The sequence below is a fragment of the Porites lutea genome, chromosome 13 (assembly GCF_958299795.1).
Source record: "Porites lutea chromosome 13, jaPorLute2.1, whole genome shotgun sequence".
NCBI lineage: Eukaryota > Metazoa > Cnidaria > Anthozoa > Scleractinia > Poritidae > Porites > Porites lutea.
The window spans coordinates 6,052,525-6,074,919 of record NC_133213.1 but is presented as its reverse complement, the minus strand read 5'-3'; the positions used below and the strand labels follow the sequence as shown (position 1 = coordinate 6,074,919).

Sequence of the window (22,395 nt, the reverse complement as noted above, 5' to 3'; positions counted from 1 at the left end):
TATCGCTAGTTTCGGAGGTAGGCCTTTAACTGAGTTGGATTCCTTCCCGGTCTTCCCCTACTTTCGAGGGGTCGTTACTTTCGCAACTTTACGGTAAGTGACAAATTTGTCGAGGACTTCCGACGACCCGCTACGACATCCCCCCGAACATCCTCCGATTATTCCGGGTAGCGTTGGTAACCAGTCCCCATCTTCTGTTGGTTTCAGTGTCGGTTTCGGTGAGCTTTCAAAGTTCGATCTGATGGTGGAATCGAAAATGATGCTGTTTACATTACTTTGCCTTTTGTCCACTGTTAGGCTTTCTCATAGCGACCCAGGCTATTCGATGAATGGTACAGTGTACTATACCGAAGGGTAAGACTCTTTAGAATGAAGATATACTGTACTTAGCGTTTCACGCGGCCACCAGGAAGTTCGTGCTTTGCAGAGATAAGCTATATGATCTATTATATTTCTGCAAGCTTAAATTGAGAATCCAGTTTTTATTTAATCGTTTGTCTTATTTTTTTTGTACTTTAACTTCAGAATATCTGGTCATTTTCGTAAATTTATGAACTAATACCAAATACTTGTAGAAACAAAGAAGCTTTATGTGCCAAACGGAAATGTGTATGTAAAAGCCAGCCCTGTTTAGGCAGTGGTGAATTTTAGTTAAGAAGCAAGGCTCGGCCTGGAGTGGCCTTTGGCGTGAAAATAAGTTGAGGGTTCCAGACAACCAAGGGGCCTAGATCCTCAAAAGGCCAAGTATTCAAAGACTATCAGGATTATGTAACCTTCATCGTAAATTAAAATTCTGACAATTAATGTGACATGGCCTTAAAACAGCGACAGAAATAATATTAGATGAAACAACGAGAAACGACATAAAGATGGGCTAAATAATGACGCGGACATGGCCTACTCCTCAAAACGTGAAACAACCATACCTGTATTTGAAATTTAGACTTAAAGGGACAGTCCCACATACTCCCCCTCCCCACCCCCCCGCCCCCCAAGAGCCTATCCAGTTGCCTCATGACAGACAGGGTATACCCTGTCTGCTTGTTGGACAACCCCATTAAAGGGTCAATGTTTTGCCATGTATAAGTTACTGTCAAACACAGTGTGGACAATGGAAATATTTCAGAAAATTTGAATCTAGTCATCCCATTTAAGTGAACAGGGCCGCCAGTATTTTTATTTAGTTACAAGGGTTTTAACAGAAATCCTTTATAGCCTTCCCATAACAACCGCCACCTGGTTAGCTTGGTTCGGAGAGCACCTGTCTGCTGAGCAGGAGGTGGCGGGTTCGAACCCCCGCCAGACCATGCTTGGGGTCTTTTTTAAAATGACTGAGAAGAAAGTGCCCCCTTTGTAATGACATCTGCAAATGGTTAGTCTTTCTAGTCTTATTGGATAAGAAAGAAAAACTGTAGGTCCTCTCTCACAGCACTTACACTTATCTGGCTAAGTGTGGGACGTAAAAGAACCCACACCAGTGTTCGAAAAGAGTGGAGGATGTAGATCCCACTGGTGTGATCAACCTTCACACACTACAACACATCATTCACATCATGGTTTGGGTGGGTACAGTAAGCTCAAAATGGACTGAGAGCGGCTGCCAGTGGCGCCTTTGTATGCTGCTGTTCAAGCTTGCTGTTCACATGTTAATATATATGTTCACATGTTATTGTAAAGAGGGCGTGTCTGTTGTCCTCTCATCCTTGACTCCTTCCTTCCTTCCTTCCTTCTTCTCAAATGGCTTTACTTTGATTTAAACCCGTGATCCTCCTCTCTTTACAAATTTTACAAGGCAGTTATTAAGCTAACAAACATCATTATAATTATGTAGTCCTGCTTAGAAGTTGAGTTCCTTAAGAATATCCAGTTGCTGACTTCCTGCTTATCGCACGCCTGATGTACAACAATTGTAGCACAGATTCAAGACAACTGTCGCCCCATGTAGGGGAATCCAAGACAGTCTTGGATTCTGGATTCCGCGCTGTGGATTCTGGAATTCAAGGTACTGGATTCCAGTATTTGTCAGCAGAACTTGGATTCTGAATTCCAGTCATTAGTGGGGTTCCTGATATTTTCAAAACCTAGGATTTCGGATTCCATAAGTAAAATTTTCCAAGATTCCGGAATCCGGATTCCCTTACATGAAGTGAACAACTGGAGTGATATCCAAATCATTCGCCTCAACTGCCCACAAAAAAAATTCATCTGCAGGGGCGGATCTAGGGGGAGGGTGCAGGGGGTGTGCACCCCCCCCCCCCCTGAGATGACCTGCGGTTTTCTAATACAACTGGTATTCTGCAAAAAAAAAAAAGCTATGTGGTTTATTGGTTTTGAAGTAGAGCAAGAGACGAGTGCACCCCCTCCTAAAACAAATCCTGGATCTGCCCCTGATCTGGGAATATAATTTGAGAAGAATCTGTTCAATGATGATATTTTGATGACCTGGTCCTTAAGTGTGTACTTATTTTTAGTTTATTCTACTAAAATTGTTCTATCTTTTAAAATTTAATATATCTTTTAATTTTGATAACTATCATTATACACTTTTTTTGTTCTTTCTTTTTTTTTCACAGAAAATATCACATAGAGTTTGGAGTTTTAGACAAAGAAAAAGGAGTTGCCTATGGTATTTATGTTGACAACATAAATTCCACAGGGTATGAATAAGTACAGTGTTGCATGGATTTAACTTCAAAATAGTTATTTAAATAAGTACTGTACTGTGGGTGATACACAGTGACAATATTTTCTTCACTCAACATTAACTACCCAGCATAACATAATCTATGATGTCCTTTGTGGACTTTATTTACTTGTTATTTTAATATATGACAAAAAATAATTTAAGACAGCTCAACCCTTGTAATAATTTATCAGCGATCGGGGCGCTATCGCTGATAAAATTTTACCAGGGAAATAGTTTTCTTTTATATATTTGATATTTATTTGTTAAGCACTTTGAAATGTATGTTAATAGTGCACATCTACTGTAGGTAAATTGTATGCAGGGCTGAAAAATGTCTTCTCCTAGCTGTGAATCCTGAGGGTGAGGGCCAGGGGAAGTTGTTTATTTATTTGTTTTAAAGGCAGTTCAGATGGAAGAAAAAGATCTTTTAGTGTGTAGAAATCATTAGCAATAGGCAGATCTTTGGGAAAAAAATAATGCATTGTATCTAGTGAAAGTGAAAGGTGTGACGTACTCTTTGAAGTGTTTGTTCATAGTTTTCTGGCAGACAGGCAGTTCAAATGGAGGAAAAAGATTTGTAGTGTGTAAAAAGGGCTGGTAATGGACAGATCTATTGAAAAATTACCAGGATGTGAAAGGTTACAATGTAACTCTTTTTTTTTCTTGCTTAATTTTTCTGTATACCTTAATTTGTAGATGGGGTGAGCTGGACATTGTGTCAGGTACAGGAGAAACCAGTTACAGTGACACGACCATCATGTATGCTGCTGGTTATCTCGAGGGAGCGTTGACTGCTAAGTGAGTACCATATGTCTGTATGCTGCAAGCTTGTTCATGTGTCAGTTAAGCTAACTTAAGTTTCCCATCTGTCATCTTCAGGGTGTAGAGAAAGTCAGTTTTACAGCTTGCCATTAGAATTCAGGCATGTACTTAAATGTAATATACCAGGAGTCATTTTAACCAGTGCAGAATTTTTTTTCGATGAGCAGGATCGATTACATCTTCTGTATAATTTGAATTCCCCCAAAAACCTTCACCTGCTCACCAGTTGTTCAGTTAAGAACAGAATTCACTATCCTGATAGCTAAATCTACTAGCCCTGGGCTACTGGACACGTCTCTCCCTGCAAGCTGCGTCTTTTATCCTGCCACGTCATGTTGCATGTCAGCTGCTATAGCAGCAATGTTGCTTGTTTTATTCCATTCTGTGCTCCATATCAATTTCATTGCTGTTCTTACATGGCTGTGTATATGTTGTGGTTCAGTTTTATCCTTGGTTCAAATTTTATTTTCCTTTGTTTCAAACTCATTATCATATATTACCATACCCAAAAACAAAGAAAAACAAAATTTAAACCAAAGACAAAATTGAACCACAACATATACATTGTACCACCCTCAGCATTACTGTTGCACTATCCACTCCCCCCTTGCTCAATGTTGTAGTAAGAATACATGCAGTTTTCCGGAAAGTGAAACCTCAAGGTACAGGTGTTGTTTGATCATGCATCTTGTACAGTACACCAAATTATAATAATTAACTGTCCTATATTTATTATTACAAATGTAGATTTGGCCTTAATCAATAAAAACAAAATTGTCAGGGGATGGAGGGTGGGCTGTTTTTTTACTTGGGGATTAGGAGGGTGTCAGTTTTTGTTGATGGTTTCAGAGTGGATGTGTTTAATTTGTTTATGTAATTTCTGAAAAAATATGATGCACACACCAAGGAGAATGTTTGCAAGAATGTTTTAATGTCATATCCATACTAATTAAAAGGAGAAACCAAATTGCATAACTTTGTGCTGCACAGCACTTTCCAAAAAGGTCAGATTTTCAAGGGGACTTTCTTGCGTGGTGTCCTTCATTAATAGAAATCTGTCCGCAAAGATTTCCAAAAGGACTGTTCAACTATGCTTTTTGATCGCATCCTGTATACATGTAATGTATTAAGGGACTTGTCAGAAATTAGCAGGGGGGAAGGGGGGTGGAAACAGAGGGAGGGTCACAACCTTTTGAGACTCCGAAAAGGGAGGGGTAATGAAAAATGGGCCGTTAAAAGGGGGAGGGTCATGCAAATATATACCCGTGATCATATAGAGGTTTACCCACAGAAGAAAAAGGAAGTTCTTTATTTGGTAAAAAGTTGGGAGAAATAGGAGAGTTGAGTGATCAGCTGTCAGAATGAGAGTCAGACTCTTAATGCTGTCATCTAAAATGTACGTATATTGCATTACAAAGAACAGATTAGAAACATATTTTGAGTTTTCATAATACTGACTCACCCAAGTGTATTGCAAGAACTAGATTTTATCATTTACACAAGAGGGGGGGAGATCATGATATTTTAGGCCAAGCTCAAGGGGAGGGTTAGCAAATTTCACTCCCATTGCAGGGATTGGTCACCGCATTTCCAAACCCAAATTTAAAATTCCCACTCCCCCTCCCCCCCCCCCCCCTGCTAATTTCTGACAAGTCCCTAATTACGCCCCATGTTTTCCCTAATTCCAGTCTAATGTGGCTTTTTCTTTTGTTATAACTATACAGGAGGATAAATGAAAACTATGTTAACATCCATTACGAATTCTTCAGTACGTCTTCAGAATCATTCATGGAAAAGGTGAAAAATTGGTTTGACAAGCAGGTACGTAATAAATGATGATTTTTCTTTTTCGTGATCAGTAACCTACATAATTTACAGGCTCTAGCTTAAAGTGTAGGTGGCAGAGATACTGACAAAATGTGAAGGAAGATTTTTAATAATCACAACATTTTAAGTGCAACTTTCATGATCATGAGGTTGAGCATTATATTCTCGTCAACATTTCTCTTTTTTTTATTTAGAAATATGTAGGCAATTAGACAAATAAGAGACTTAATTCTCATACGTCAAATTCAAAAGTACAGTCATGTAACTATTTTACCAAGCATCAGGCAGCATGCAAAGAAAGTAGTGTCCGATAGCCCGGGGCTAGTGGATTTTGTTATCGGGCTAGTGAATTCTGTTCTTAACTTGCCCAACGGGCAAGTGAAGTTTTTTGAGGAATTCAAAGTACAGAAGAACTGTGAAATATTTTAACCGCGGCAGTGTTAGCTCAGTCGGTAGAGCGTGTTGACTGCAGAGCGGGAGGTCGCGGGTTCGATTCCTGGGGCCGGACCAATGCTCAGGGTCTTAAAATAACCGAGAAATGAAGGTACTCCCTTTGCACTGCAACAGGCTAGACCTTCGCGTGGCTCGGATGACCACGTAAAATGGCGGTCCCGTCTCCAGTTGGAGACGTAAAATCTAGTGTCCCCAATTAGTACTTTCGTGCTAAATACATTGACACTCAAAGTGCTTTTTTTTTTTTTTTCCTTTCCACCACTTCATCCTCCTCTCCAATTCTGGTCTCCCTTACCCCCATATAATGAATACCTGATATTGATATTCCCATAATTCTCTCTCCAAACCTCTCAGCTGCAGCGGGTGATAAGAAGCAGCTGTATCAATCCCCAGGCTACCCTCTCCTTCTTATTTTTAATTCTCGCTTCCCCTAATTAAATTTTAAAGACAGGCGATATTCTCTCAGGTTAGTACAACTGGTGTTTCAACATCAATGGCACACTGCATGCCCTTTGTGGCAGTTTATACTCTGCAACACTTGTCTTTGATCAGTGCTGTAAGCTCAATTTTTTTCAAAGTTGGCTTTTGGCAACTTAAAATTATAAAATGGTCGCCAGAAGCCCTAGGATTTCACTGTACGTACGTGCAGGATTTATTTCTGATTACCGGGCATGTAGTTTTTTTAAGACCCTTTCAGGCTGTCGGGCATATAGCCGAATAAAATGTAACGCCCTTTTCGTAACAAGACCTGATGTGGTTGGCAGAGTCGAGAACATCCGTTTATGTCTCTAGTACGAAACGAGTTGAAAAAAATACGACATACCGCTCAATTACTAGCTAACTCACATTAGCATAATAAAGAAGGGAGTCCCAAGGAATCGAAATCGCTCTATGTGAAAAGAGGTAACAGGGCAAGACGTACTCCGCACAAACCAACATGAGAGAACAAACCCTTACGGAAACGAAGCGGGAAGACAAAACTAACACTTTAAAACGGTCTAAACGTACAGATCAAACCTATAAAAATGAGAACTAACGCCACAAAAACAAACTCTAAACGTAGAAAAGAACAAACAAGACGAACACACCTATAGAGTCAATGCGCCGTGTGAATCAACTAACGTGTGGAAAAAACGGGTGGGATTACGGCTCATACTGAAACGGGAAAACGCGGTCCCTGATGAAACCAAATATGGTCAGTTAGCTGACAGGTCACGAACGAAAAGGAATAACAAGACGGGCTAAAAACAACTTAAACGGACGGAAAAGACGTGAGATGGCTAAAAGAATATTGACCATACGACTGACTTATAAGAAAAATCGTGACGATAACTGTGATCCTCGGTTATCTCCTTCGCGTTAATGGCACTGAGATTGTGGACGCGACTTAATTAGATTGATCGCAATCACCACCCCGCGATCGTGATTACTGCACCAGGATCGAGAACATAGTATTTGGAGATCGCCGGATGTGACTTTACTAAATCTCGCCGCGATCGCGATCACCACGCCGCGATAAGTACAATGCCGCTGCGATCGCGATTTCATCGCCAGGATCGCGATCATCGCGCTGAGATCGCTATAACTTCGCCGCGAGCGCGATTTGTTTTAATTGCATCGCGATCGCTGATATCGCGCCGCGATTCGCGATCACCGCGTCGCTATCAGTGATAATTTTTTACAAGGGTACATCTACAGCCCTTGAAAAAAATTTTAAAAAGATTCCAATATTTTCTAAATTCTTCTGGTACAAGGTTTTTGTCTACTGAAAATTAAAATTACTCAATTTCCTGGAGGATTCTGTCTTAAAATCTGTGGACAGAACGTTAACCCTATTCTGTTAACTTTCAAGGGAATTATACTGTTTATTTCAAGGGATTTTACAAAGAGAAAATTTGATCGTAAATCTAATTCTTCGACCTCTACTAGTCCTGGGTGAAAACTCTATCACAGATTTAACAGATTCCAGGTTAAAAAGGTTTAACGGTTTTCAGGCTTGTTTATCGTGGAAAGTGCACTTAGCTGAAAATCCAGTTAGTTAACAGGCACTCCACTAAAATAGTTGGAAACAAATATTAATTATTTGTTTCTGAGTATTCAAATACAACATAACAGGACTAAAAACCCCAACAGAGAGGAGGCAACCAGTTGGTTATAGTTATAACGTGGCCGAGGATTTGAACTCAGGACGACCGAGAACAAATCCAGTAAGTGGCCAGAGCAGGACTCGGATCTGGGACCGTCGGATTGCGAGTCCGAAGTGCTCCACTCGGCCTCGGCCACACTGCCTCGTAAAATAAGAATGGCTCTCTTTGATGTCTTTGATTTCTTCTCATTCATAGGAGGAATGGATGAGAAGTAAAATTAAAAGTGAATCAAACAGTAGCTCAATGTGGAAACAGATGGGGAACATAGTGTCCCAGTATGATGGTATGTAAATGTAATACAATATCTCACTTTAGGGACTGTACAGGTAGCTTTTTTGGCCAGCTCCTACAATTTGGTTTGAAATGTATGCACTATCTTTCATATGTTAGATAAATGCAGAACATCACGTTCTTGAGAATCATTTTGTAATTACAGCAATATTTTAAGTTTAAGTTATTGTCATGCGGGGAGTTGTTATCAATCACATTTGAGTTTGACTTTCCATTATTCAGGGCTGATTGCTGGTTATACGGATTATCCAGCTACAGAGCAGGTACTTACTTACAGTTGTTTCATGAAGTGACTTTAATAATAATAATAATAATAATAATAATAATAATAATAATAATAATAATTTACATTTATATAGCGCAAACCTCTATATGAATATATTCGGTTATTTACTTTGTAAACAAGAAAAAAATGCATAATGCAGCTGAATCTTCTACAATGTATAAGGAACCAATCCAATATGTTTTGGACAGGTGCATGGTCGCTAAATACCAGAGGGTCCATTGAAATGCAGCATTTTTACTAACACCGTAGAACCTCGATAACTCAAACTCGGATAAAGCGTATTCTCTGCTAACTCGAACTAAATTTCTTTTCCCTTCATCAAAATTAACCGGAAATTTACCCTGATAAATTTGAATTCCCCGCTAACTTGAGCTGTTTTTGATTTCCCTTTAGAGTTTGAGTTACCAGGGTTCTACAGTAAGTCCTTTGCAGCCAGTCTGACTCACATGGTGCCAAACCGCTACGTTGGAGATCAGCAAGAGACAAAATAATAACCTTTTCTTGCTCTTGAGTATGCTGGTTTTTACCAGCATGATGACTAGTTGCAAAGCCGGGGGCCTGTAGTTGTTATAGCCTAAGAGTACACTGTATTACTGGATTTCTTTGTCATGGTTATTTATTTATTTTTTGACAAATGATTCTTCATACTTGTTTTTCTTAAAGGCACTCGGCAAGTTTGCTTTTCAAATATTGAATGGTGCTGGCGATTATATCACTCTTCAGGGTGTACTCAACCCCAACACACTGCCTGATTGGAGTAAAATGTCTGACAGTGAGATTTTAACCAAGGTGGGTTAACCTTGAGAATGTGTGTTTGTAGGAATTATAGAAATTTCTTTTGTTTTCTCGAGAAATTGAGGCACTTTCAGATGGCACCCTGTCTGAATGGTCAGTGCGACAGACCCTTGACCTCTGGCAGGCCTGGGTTCCAGTCCACCAGCTGGTTTTTTTTATTGTTTATCTTTAGTCCACATCCTTGATCATTCTTGTAAGTTATAGGCAATTCAACTGGTTGCCTCCTGCTTGTTGGGGTTTTTATCCTTGGCCTGGTTGTGTCGTTGGATTATGGTATTTTTGGATTCATCACTATCCAGTGCTTGAGAAACCAATTGTATTATCCGGTGCATATCGATGTATCCAGTGTAAGCCATTATCCTCCTTTTGAACAACCTGGGGGGTTCTTTTGTATTACATGTTTGAATTATTTGTCAAGCTCAACTTGAATTAGCTTAAATGACTAGTAAAAACGCTTATGAGCACACTCATTGTTCTTGTAACGTACTTTAAACCCCTGCCTGTAGTTGAATAATATTAATTTGAACAAGCAAACACAAGAAAAAATATGGCATCAAATGATATCATAATTTGATCTATTTATTGCGGGCGACAAGAGGAGCCCGCAATCCTAATCTTCAGGTTGTTATTATGCGTGCGTCGTCCGTGTGTAGCCAGCATTCATTTGGACTTCGACTAAGAATGAATGGAATGCAAAGAATGCAATTTGATCATTCGCGTTTGGACCTTGATCACTCGTAATCTGATCACGCGTGTTTTGACCATCTATCACGTGAACCTTGCGCAAAGCAAAGCATTGGAGCAAAAGCGTTTTGCCTTGGATCGTTGTCGCCCGCACTCCAAAACCTTTGATTATTACTAGTTTATAAATTATTTATTTATTTATTTATTTTCAACTTTAGTTGGGAAGAATGGGCCACTGCTCTGCTTTAATAAAAGTTCGTCCAGGGTACGAAGATATATTTGCAGGTCATTCAAGGTAAGGGAACTCAGTTATTACACAATAGTTTTATTGTTTCAGTCTAACTAAAAGTTTGGTGTATACGTTGTGGTTCAAGTTTACCCTTGGATTAATTTTTATTTGCTTTTGGTTTTGGGTATGGTATTGTATGATAATGAGTTTGAAACAAAGGAACATAAAAATTAAACCAAGGATAAAATTGAACCACAACATATGCATCCTTAAGTGTTGCTATAGCTACAATCCCAGACAGAACAACTTGAGATCGTTTTTTTCCGTTTACGCGCGCTACTTCACACAACAAAACAGCAGCTTTGTGTAAAGAAGACCCCCTCCCCCAGTTCAACTTTGCTTCCCTCAAACACCCGGGGATGAGGCGTTCTTTGAAAGACACAACAACATTGCTCTCCAAGTATGCAAGATTGTCAAGGGATTGTAGTGACTTAACTTTGAGTATAAGCCACTTCCACATTCCCCATAATGCACCTTATTTGCCCGCCAAAGTTTTGCATAAGCACTGATTTCAATTTCTCTTGGGGCGGCTTTAATACCCAGGGGAAATGAAAAACAAAGGTTATGGAAAATATAGTTTTCTTTTTTCTTTTTCTTTTTTCTTTTGTTGGGGGGGGGGGGGGGGATTGGCAAATAAGATGCATTATGGGGAATGTGGAAGTGGCGTATTGGCCAACGTCCCAGCAATCTAGCGCGCAACCTCCCTCTGGCCACTCTGCATCCAACTTTGATGTTACATTTCAGCTGGTTTGCATATGCTGCGGTGATGAGGATATACAAACATTACTTCTTCAACCTGAAGGATCCAAGTACAGGTCTGTTTAAAAACCAGTTCTCCTTCTTTGCGGAATCAACACTTTTTTTCCGCTGGACATGCCTCCTTTTGTTTACGTCATCGCCAACTTCAATGAAATGCTACAATTGTTATTAGTAGTAGTAAATAACCAAAGGTTACGGAGTGCGGGCGACGACGATCGAAGGTCAAAACGCTTTTGCTCCAGTGCTGTGCTTTGCGTAAGTTTCACATGACAGATGGTCAAAACACGCGTGATCAGTTTACGAGTGATAGAAAGTCCAAACACGAGTGATCAAATTACATTCGTTGCATTCCTTTCATTCTTAGTGAAGTCCAAACGAATGCTGGCTACATACATGCGTAACAACAGTCTGGGCCCAGTTGTTCGAAGGCTGATTAGTGCTTAACTCGGGTTTCTTTTCCTTGTGTTTAAAAGCATTTTCTCGGATAATTTTCTCTATTATTTTTAGAGTTTTCAGTCATCAACTTGTAGACAAAAAGAATTAAAGCTGAAATGCTTTTAAGCTTTCAAATCTGAATTCAAATCTCGCACTAACCCTGGGTTATCTTAACCGAGCTTTGAACAACTCGGCCCTGGAGATTAGGATTGCGGGCTCCTCTTGTCGACCGCAATGATTAGTATTATTATTGGCGGCTATCGTTTGTTATGAATTTTTATAACCACGTGTTACAAGCCCGATTTTCGGAGTTGGGGGGAGGGGGGTGGGGGGAGATGTACACAGGCTACGCATCACAAGCCAACTCTCTTTTACCCCAAAAGCTACAAATTCTGGTTTTGTTTTAAAAATTATTTTTTCAAAAAAACCTTTTGCCATACTGTACCTAAACGCAACGCGCGCATTTACTGAGGTGTCATGATGTGATACCTACATTTGGGTGTTTTACAGTATCACTATTATTGCGTAAAAATCGTTGAACATGTTCAAATAAATAAATAAACAAAATTAATTTATAGAATTAAGGCCTGTTTTCCATGAATGCCGTGTTCGAGCTAGAAGTTAACAGTTTCCGAAAGCTAGTCAAAGATTTTGCTTGTCTTACATCAGAAGGCAGATTGTTCCACAGAACAGCCCCGCTGTAGCAGAAGCTATTCCTATAGTAATTGGTTCGTAACAAGGGAACAGCAAGCTTATTTTCAGAATCTGTAGGGTTGTAGGAATTAAACATATCGCTGCGTAGTATGGATTTTGAAGACATGAAATCAAGTCTAAGGCAATTCAAAGACTTATACACCTTTAGGATTTTTCCACGTGCAGCGTTGTTTCTAAAAAGTAAACGTTTAACAGGTGCTAAGCGGATGTCCTTTTCGAGTTATGCTGGCTATTTGGTATCATTGGATGACTTTTACATAATGGACAGGTATGAGCATGTTACTGTCTCGCTGCTATGGAGATGAAGTACGTTTAGCACCACGTTATGCATGGTTCAATTTGACCTGTAACCATCCCCCCGGGAAACCCCTGGGACAAGTCCTGCCCTTCGGGCCCGGGGGTGGGGATTTGTTTCAAGCGGTCCTGTCCCAGGGGTAAGGGGGTAGGGCAAATCAAAGATACCTTCTCTTTGCGCGGTTTTCACGGAATCGCGACCCCAGTGCTCACGCTTCTGACTCCCGCGTAAGTTGTCTTCCTCCCTGGCCATCATGCGCAGAAGAGCTCTGTGGTCGAGAGTGGGTTTGCACGATGGCTACAGACCTCATCGCCTAACATCCAACAATGTTGGGAACTATTGGCTAACAATGTTGCGTCCGTTTGTACGTAGCTTAATCAGACGCAACATCTCCCAACATTGTTGCCCCAACAATGTTGGGAGTTGGTGCGTCCGTGTTGGCAGTGGTGTGCAAACGGATGCGGCAACTCCTAGCAACACGCAACAGCATGTAACAGGATGTGCAAACGGACGCAACATGTAACATCCAACAATGTTGGGAGTTGTTGGCCAACAAAGATGCGTCCGTTTGCACGGGGCTTAACAAGTGTATTGGAACTGAAGTAGATTTTACCTTAATTAGTCTAACCTTTGTCTCTTATTAGTGGCTTGATCATGCTACAAACAACAAACAGCTTGTTTAACACGTCTTTGCTGAAATACGTCTCAACTGAATCTCTCCTGGCTTGGCACAGAGTGCGCCTCTCTAACTTGATGGCACGCGGTGGCAAAGAATGGGCAGAGATTTACACGCAGTATAACTCAGGTAAAGAGGGACGCAGGGAGGGAGGGAGGAAATAAAAGAAGGAGACAGGTAAGTAGGGAGTGGTAAGGAGGAAATGTAGCATTTTTTGTCTGTAGAAATACAGGTGTAGTCGATGGATGGGTTGACCCTTTGACTCGCAGAGGGAACAACGAAGTCTTGTAAGGCAGTTCTGCATTTTACGTCTGCGTGCGAAATCCTGCGGTGTGAATATTTAAATTCTAAAACCTCTTTGGCATTACATTCACGTTGTACTATTAGTTGAAATATAAATTAAATTTGGTGCATATTAAAAACTGATTTCATCATTACTGTTTGCTTGCTGTTATAAGCTAGGAGAAAGATGCCTTTTTACTTTCACTGAAATGTCCTACATGTATATAATTACCTTAGTCAGGAAAAGTAGCTCGGGCAATTGGTGAATGGAAATTGGGAAACTCCTTGCAATAATTTGTTTGAGTGACAACTGAACAATAGCTTACCAGTGCGCAATTCGCAATACCCTTAGCAACCTTCATCGAATCAGTTGTATTGGCAGCGATGTCTCTAATAGAGCTTTTTACCGTTACGGTGGCCATGGATCATGAATCAATTAGGTTTAAGGAGTATTATGGGATGCCCATGGGGGAATGAGCACGATCCGATATACTCGCTCAGTATTTACGCGCGCTTTTTGGGCCAATGTTTCTTTAAGTTTTCTTAGAAAAAGATTGTAATGGGAAAAAAAAGATCGTTGTGCCTCGTTTGGATGTAGTCATGATCGCCTTTTTCCCGAGAAATATACAGTGAAGTTCTCTTTTTGCCCGGAAAGCGCACATAAACTCTTTAAATCTAATAAATTCAATATGGCCGCCGTATCGGTAAAAAGTCTATTATGTATGTTTTGTTTCCTTTTGTTTGATCATCAGGGACTTACAACAATCAATACATGCTTCTCGACCTTAAGAAGGTGCAGTTAAAGAAATCTCTCCTCACAGGGGCTCTGTGGGTGGTGGAACAGATACCAGGGTAGGTTTTAACAATGATTAAAAAGACATAGCAGTTTGCTGTTGAGTAGCTAGCGCACAGATGTTGTTCTTTTCGAAAATCGACAGCACGCGTGCGCACGGGAGCGAGAACGAGAGCAGAGCCCAAGATCACGAGCTGTTTTCACTTTTGTCTGTTGAAATGCGTTAGGTCAAAAAACACCCTAAACTATAAAGGAAAGTTTTGAAAATTTTTGAAAGTCACAGTTAAACCCAAGGTCATGGAAAACTTGGAAAGGTCATGGAGAAAGTCTTGAAAAGTCATGAAATTTAAAGAGCGCAAAAGAGGACGAACCCTGAAAATTTATTAAAATACGATCAAAATGATTGACATAGATATACATCGTCACAGGTCAAGCAGGTAGTTGCTGTTGATATCTTTTTCCTTTATTTAAGCTTGGTTGTGAGTGGAGATCAAACTGAGATCCTCAGAGCAGGATATTGGCCGTCATACAATGTTCCATTCTACGAACAGGTAGTTCATTACTGTTCTCATTCTTCAGCGTTCGATGTGAAGATTAGCAGTAGCTTATCCGGCGCAATAACACTGCGTTCCCGTGAAACGTGAAATGCGTGTGCGTGAGATTGCATAGCCTGCGCCACGGACGAAAGTAAACTTTGGTCAAGTCCGTCTGCGAAACAGCGCCGAAATCCTTGTTCTGGGTCCCTCACCTGTGTACCCGGATTTGAATACGCATCATGATTGGCGTGTTAAAAAAAGCCGCTCTCGATTTGCCAATCAGGTTGAAAGGAATTCGAAACGGGCTTCCGGTAATTCGTTGAGTCCGTAGTGGGTTCAGAACAAGGAGGGTCCCCAGTAGGGTTCTTTAATCCCGTAATCCCGACCCGAAATTCCTTGCAATCCTGTAATCCCGAGGGTTATATTTGAAATCCCACTCCCCGCGCATACTTTCAATACCGAATCTCTCCCCGATTTTGCTTTCAAATCCCGAATCCCGAACTTCAAATAAGGGAAATCCCGGATCCCGGAAAACCTATTAGGGACCCTCAACAAGGGTCTCGGCGCTGCCTCGCAGACGTTACTAGCCGGGGTAAGCAGATTACGTCTGTGACGTAGGCTAGAGGCTGCATTTCACAGTATACCTGCGGAAAAAGGCCGATTATAACGCACTAAAAAATAGAAAGAAACCATTAAGCACAAAAATAATAAGCTACCAAGAAAATGCTAACATTCACGGAGTGCTAGTTTGGAGGAATAGCTGTTGAATTATCCCACATAGAACTAAATCTGAAGGTCCAAAATCATTAATCGCGGCCTAAGTTAAGCTTCGTAAATAAACGACCCTTAGAGTTCCTGTTTTTCTCTGCTTGTACTTGTATCTGCTTCGAGATCTCTTACGACTGAGTGAAGCAACATGTTTTGTTTGATTTTCCATTATTGTTTTTTGGTCAGATATACAATCTCAGTGGTTTCCCAGAGTTTGTGAAAGAGCATGGATTGATGTATTCATATCAGTTGGCTCCGAGAGCCGAGATATTTCGCCGAGATCAAGGAAAGGTAATGCCAAAGTATTACTAGTGACACTATGCATGCTGCTCCGTATACAGTAAACCCCCGACTGTACAGATTAACATTCAAAAGTTGCTCAAGTAGACCCCTCCTTAGCAACCTGGCGAATGTCAGAAACAAAAATTGCGTTAAATTAAGTTTAGAAAAGGTCTAGTTGCTCGGTCGGTTCTACATGTAAGGTTGTTAAGTCAGAGGAAGGTGACTGCAGAAATTTACCAATGGTAATCGAAACACACACTAGGATGACGTGAAATCGTTTTTTTGTTTTGTTTGTTTGTTTTTGCAGGTTGTGGATATAGAATCAATGAAACATATTCTGCGTTATAACGGTATGACTCAAACACGTATCCACACGTATCCGGATATTTTTTAATCCGCAACTATTTCTTTCCGGATTCAAAAATTTTCACGTCCACAAGTATCCGTATTCAAATCGAATTTGCCCGTCAACACGTATCCGACACGTATCCGGATTTACTCTAGTACCCAGGACTCTTTTGGGAATATTAGCATCAGAGCATTTGTCGTAAACTGCGCGAAATTTGCATCTTGCTCAGCCTTGAGAGAACCTGGCAACTAGGTTACCATCGTGAATACAGTATTCACGGTAAAGAATTGGGCTCGATCTTGTTACGTCACCGGATGAAAAAATAGGTATCTTAAGATCAGACGACGGCGACGGCAACGAGAACGTCTTAAAAGCCATAGATTTGATAAGTAAACAACAACTTTGCATGTGCATCACACTTTTTTGTACATTTCTTCGTCGTTTTTACACGACTACGACGTGAAAATGGATGTAAACAATCAACGACGAAATTTTCTTTCTCTTTCTTAATTTGGATAGGGCTCTTAGGAATTCAACTCCAGGAGAGTACTTTCGACAAAGTAAGCGTGATGGAATAATCGCGATGAAGATTGAAAAACCTTGAATTCACTTTTTACCGGACGTTTTACCTGCCGTCGCCGTCCTCGCATCTTAAGGTCCTTAATATCAGAATTTAGCGTCCACACGATTCCGAATTCATAGCGTATTCAGAAATTTCCGCTCTGAAGGGCGGATTCGAACAGTTGCGGATTCGTAAACCGGATTCACCAGATACGTGTGGACGGAAGCCGTATCCGAAAAGAAAAAGGTTTCGGATTCAAAAATATCCGGATACATGTGGACGGGGCCTTAGTTTGCCAAATTTTTGTTTATCTTTCTACAACCACCGAGCGCAGCCTCCCTTTGTGCACTTTGGTGATGAGGAGGAATGGAGGATCTGCCTGAATCTCGCTAAGCCTTTAAAGTCCTCGACTGAACTTTTGGACTAGTCATTAGGACCCTCTATTTTCATACCTTCCGTGTATGGGGACTCCCGCGTAGTTTTATCCAATTAGAAAACACGATTCACACAACTTGCAGCAACCTGATTTGTTGCCAAGAAAATGCACGTTATTTGAGTTTCAAGGTATTTAGCATGGAAGTACTACTAAATTGGGGACACTATTTTTACGTCTTCAACTGGAGACGGGACCGCCATTTTACGTGGTCATCCGAGCCACGCGAAGGTCTCGCCGCTCGCAGTGCAAAGGGAGTACTTTCATTTTTCTGTTATTTTAAGACCCTGAGTATTAGTCCGACCCCGGGAATCAAACCCAAGACCTTCCGTTCTGTAGTCATGCGCTCTACCGACTGAGCTAATCCTGCCGCGGTTAAATACTGATTTGAACGTGCGTGATAAACCCTAACATCACTTTTTATCTCGTTTTGCAGCAATGTTTCTAAAGAATTTGCACGAGTTTGTCGCCTGTTTTACCGTCCCTTTACTGGTATCGTTTTATGTTGCAGATTATCCCAATGACACCTACTCAGACAATAACCCTTACAACTCCATTTGTTCCAGAGGGGACCTCCTCATCCCATCCGACAGAAGCCCAGATGGTTGTTATGATACTAAAGTAAGACCTTGACTTTAGAATTGTAGTACATGGGTTTTCCAAACAACATTTATTCGTCCATTTAAACTCGTCAATAAATATTATAATTAGGTGAGACGCTTTATGGATGACGTGTCACTACCCAGATCCAGGTGGGGCTTCTGATTGGTCGTGCCGCGAGGGAAATTCGCTTCAAGCAATCAAAAACACTACCGATATATGGGTACTGACACGTCATCAGCATAGAATTTCTACGCTTATCCCTCAGACGTAATTTTGCGGGAAAAAAAACACTGGTGGTGTCGCCAAATGTCGGCCGCCTTCTCAGGCTATTCAGTGACAAAATTCGGCAGAGTCAGGAAACAAATTAATCTATAGGTCACTGAACGTTGGAGAAACAGTATTGCGTACTCCTGTGGAGAGAGACTGCAAAGTGTGCATTTACCCCCTTTACCCATGTGGTACTGCGCTGCTCTGTCTTTGTGGTTTTCTTTTTATTTTGTTTCATTTATTAAATTATTCATTATTTTTTAGGTGACGGATTTTTCAATGGCAGAATCATTAATGTCTGAAGCTATAAGTGGCCCAACTTATCAGGTACATGAACTTCAAAGAGTCTCTTTTGACAAATTCCTGAGAGAAGAGTGATTTCATTGCAGAGATAATATTAATTTGGTTATCTTGGCTTTAAAATCTAAAAAAAAAAGACTTGAGAACACTGTTTTTATATCTCCTTTTGGAGTCCAGACCGCCATTTTAAGGGTCATCTAAGCCACACAAAGTGTCTAGCTGTTTGCAGCGCAAGGACAGTACCAGTATTGGTCCATTCTCGGAATCCCGCTCTGCATTCAAAGCGCTCTACCGACCGAGCTAGTCCGGCCGCGGTTAACTATTTACTCTTCTGCAGGGCGCGTCTCCCATTGAATTTTTGTTTTGCTTTAGACGCTAACTTCCCCCTCTGGGCTTGCTCTCGGTCGAAAGCTGGTATTTTTTGTGTGCCTCAATATCTCACGTAAATGACCATCCAGTGACTCGCTTTCCCTGTTGATCGCACTCCTGACAGACCTCATTCCCTTGCACGTTTTGTTGTTCCAAAATCATGTGACGATACTCAGGATATTTAATCCTTTGTCTTGAAGGAGATAGAGTGAATAGAAGTAGTATAGGCGGGTCCAAATTAGCCTTTTGGGGGACAGGGATCTCATTAAGGAACAGTGGCAGATCCAGACCTTCAGATGAGGGGGGCCCGGTCTCCAAAAAAACTTTTTCAGCCCTTCGGGCCTCCGTTTGGTCTTAAATTAAGGGGGGAGGGGGGCGGCCGCCCGGGCCTCTCCCCTGGATCCACCACTAAGGAGATCAGGAATACAATAAAGCCGATGACTTTATAGCCTTTTGCCTTTATCTCATTGATAAAATGCGATCGAATCTCATTAAGATAGGGTCGTGTGCGTTTTTTTTGAATGGTTGACTGTAAACTAAAAATAGTTGTCATTGGTCGATTTATGTTTTCAAAGAAAAGCGCTTTCCGCCTGTGACTTAAAATTACTGTTGTGACGTGATTATGTAAGTTCTTTTTCTTGCCGCTTTTACTATCCATTGCACATAACTTACTATCCTGACCCAGGCTGTTCAAACGTTGGATATCGCTATCCACTGGATAAATCTCTAGCCAGTGGATGACGTGATTGGTTTCCCTAATACATATCCGCTGAATACTGATTTATCCGGTAGGTAGCGCTAAACGGGGCCGTGCTCCGATTTACTGATTAACCACCAGGCTTTTTTTGTTTTCCCTCCTCCTTTTCCTCATTTTATAGAATAAAGATAAAAAGCCACGACGTCAACGGAGCAAATGTATCCCCACTCAAATTGATGAGGTTTCTCCGCATTTTATTCGTGAGATCAAGTGAAAAGCCTATGACATCATTGACAATGCCCCCTCCCCCACCCCTTAGTGAGTTTCCTGCCTTCAAAAAAGGATTATTCGCTTACTACTAAACTACTAATGCGAGCATTAAAAGAGAAAAATCCTTTGAGTATCGTCTTATGATTTACGTTGGGGCAACAAAACAAACAAGCAAATAATCTCGATTTTTAGTTAGTGCTAGTAATAAACTAGAATATAAGTGACTTGAATTAAGCTGTATCAACGGTAATCGTTCTTTTCAGGGTTTACCAGTGTTTTGTTGGAGTAATTACAGCTTTCAAAACAAGCATGTCGGTTTGGTAAGCAGAGTCAACCTCATGTTAAGACGTTCATTCCCTATTAAGTGCCAAGAATGAGCGAAATTCAAGAAAATCGCCCTGAAATTGTATTCTCGGGTATTTTTGTGAAAAAACTGCCAAAATTGTTTGAAGCCGAACAAAAAGATTTCTAGATTTTTACATTACAAGCCTTCGTGGTTGACGTTTTTAGTTAGCACCATGGCTAATACTCAATATCCGCCTACAAGTTCTTCGGACTTATCTCCATACGTTTTCCTTACAGAATAAGTTGAAAGAGTGTGATAAAAGCATTGTTGGCGTCGTTTTAAATTTTATCCTTTTCGGAAGGTGTTGCGCCTGCCCTAAGAGCCTGAAGCCTGATACTTATTTTTGCATGCATAAAGGCCGGATTTATCTGTTCGCCACTTTCATAATTCACCTTGTTGCACCCCAAATTTTGAGAACACCATCTTTTCCAGTTTCTCCAGGGTATTACAGTGGTCCTAAGATAAACCGAAAAGCCTCTAGATCCCGAATTTTAGGGTGCAAAGAAGGTGTATTTTGGGCAATGCGGCAGTGGCAAATTTATTTATATCAAAACGTCTTCATATTACATGCAATTTATACGTAACTTATTCTCTGGTCATTCTGCAAAACTTATGATACAACCGTTTGTTTGTTTGACCTTTTGATTTTTCAGCCGGACTGTTATGATTTTGACTTTGTGACGATGAAGCCCAAGTTTTAAGAGGCCATCTTAGCCTCTAAAGGATGCATCAGCAAGCACGGAATTTTGGCTAGAAGTTTTATTTTTTTATTTATAGTAATTGAAGTCATTTTTTTTCTTTTTTCCTTGGCATTCCCCATGTTGATTTTGTAGACTATTGTTTTAAGCGAATTTTGTAAGTAAGATTTTTACCACCGTACCAATGACAGTGCTTTTTATTGTTTGAAGTGGATAGAATTACTGTAATCTTAGCAATAGAAATAATTATTTAATTGGAGCTTAGAACCTTGTGCACGGTTTCTAAGCAAATGGAAGAATGTCCATGAAATTTTTTATTGTAATAAAAAATTAAATTGTTTTTGTGCAGATGGTGCGTTTATTGTTCCTTTACTACAGTACATGGCTGAATCCGGAGGCGGGAAATATGAACCTAATCCTGTGTTCTGATTGGCTACCTGGGAGTGCAAGATGGGCGCGCCTTAGTCCCGCCTTTTTCCCTTAGTCTCTTTTTGGCCATACTTGTTCAGTCGAGATTGCTGGATATTGGCCTCTTTCTTTCTCTCTTTCTTCCTTTCTTTTTCTTCTGCGTTTTTATTGACGTCCTGAGTTCGTCTCGATCCATAAAGACGCGAAAAAGACCTTGACCAATACCCAGCCATCTTTGACGTTACGCTTCGCATTGGCGCTCTCCTATCCAAAGTCATGAATTAACGATTTTGGCCTTCCAAAATATTTATTTCAGGATTTGCGAACGCCAAATGCTAGGCGTAGAGAAAGACTCATTTGTTGTACCCATGCATTCGGTGTTGCGCGTGTTGTACGTCGGGAAGCATGTATGAACCTTTCCAGTGCAAACAAGAATGCCTAGACAAGAGGCAATCTTGAAAGGAAGGATAGCCGTTAAAATAAAGAACGGCTGTGAAGTAAACTAGGGAAATTATCGACAGAAACAATTTTATGAAGTCCTCCAGCAAAAAGCAGCAGTAACGACAAAAAACGAACAAGAGAAAGAAAAACCAAAAAAAAACTATAACTTGACCCGTCACTTCTTCGGTTAGATTTTCGTTTGAGTTCTAATTGTCTTCTGATTGGTTTGGGTATTTCCTCTCTGACGTCATCTGAGGCCGATCTATTGGAGCAGTCAGTGCGTAGACAATCAGTAAAAATCAATTCTAATGCGCGCGCTCAAAAGCTTTACGTTGGCAATCAATTTAGATCATTAGTAACTTCAATGCCTCTCCAAGTATTATCGTCAATATTTTTTCCTTTATTATTCGCCACCTTTAGTGCTTCTGTCTATTATTCTCCCCCGGACGAAAAGCCAGGAGATGTGGAGTGTAAGTACGATCTCATGAAATTTCTACTTAAAGTAGTAGTATAGAACCTTGTAGCTTTTCCAATCTCTCATAAAAAGAGCAGGGTGTTTGGAATTAATAAAAGTGTACTGTAAGACTAGCAATAGAGTAAGATTTAGATGAATGTAACCATTCCTATCATTTTGAACTTACTGACCAATAGAAACATCGCATTAATTTATTCCGTCACAATTTGTGAACAAAAAACAAGGGATTATGCACGGTCAGTGAGCTTCCAGCATAAACAACAACACCGTTGTTCCCAACTTTGATGTTTGCCAGCTTTCATAACCAGTCTCTTCCACTAACTATGATGTAGCGCACGGAATGTTTGTTATAAAAGG

At 40.6% G+C, this 22,395-nt stretch overlaps 1 protein-coding gene across 2 annotated transcripts; it reads left to right on the top strand.

Annotated features, from left to right (window-relative positions):
- Positions 1 to 209: 209 nt before the first annotated feature.
- LOC140923021 (phospholipase B-like 1) lies at positions 210 to 21,062 on the top strand. 2 transcript variants are annotated; one of them, XM_073373077.1, is made up of 19 exons: positions 210 to 354; positions 2,574 to 2,657; positions 3,383 to 3,484; positions 5,233 to 5,329; positions 8,131 to 8,218; positions 8,449 to 8,489; positions 9,176 to 9,301; positions 10,210 to 10,286; positions 11,025 to 11,095; positions 12,384 to 12,456; positions 13,128 to 13,288; positions 14,194 to 14,293; positions 14,707 to 14,785; positions 15,725 to 15,829; positions 16,128 to 16,170; positions 17,676 to 17,785; positions 18,299 to 18,361; positions 19,934 to 19,990; positions 20,670 to 21,062. In XM_073373077.1, exons 1-19 carry the CDS (start codon positions 242 to 244, stop codon positions 20,715 to 20,717), a joined length of 1,638 nt encoding a protein of 545 aa, XP_073229178.1. In that variant the 5' UTR covers positions 210 to 241; the 3' UTR covers positions 20,718 to 21,062. The 2 variants fall into 2 exon arrangements, with proteins under 2 accessions (XP_073229178.1, XP_073229179.1); XM_073373078.1 differs by lacking the exon at positions 15,725 to 15,829.
- Positions 21,063 to 22,395: the final 1,333 nt, after the last annotated feature.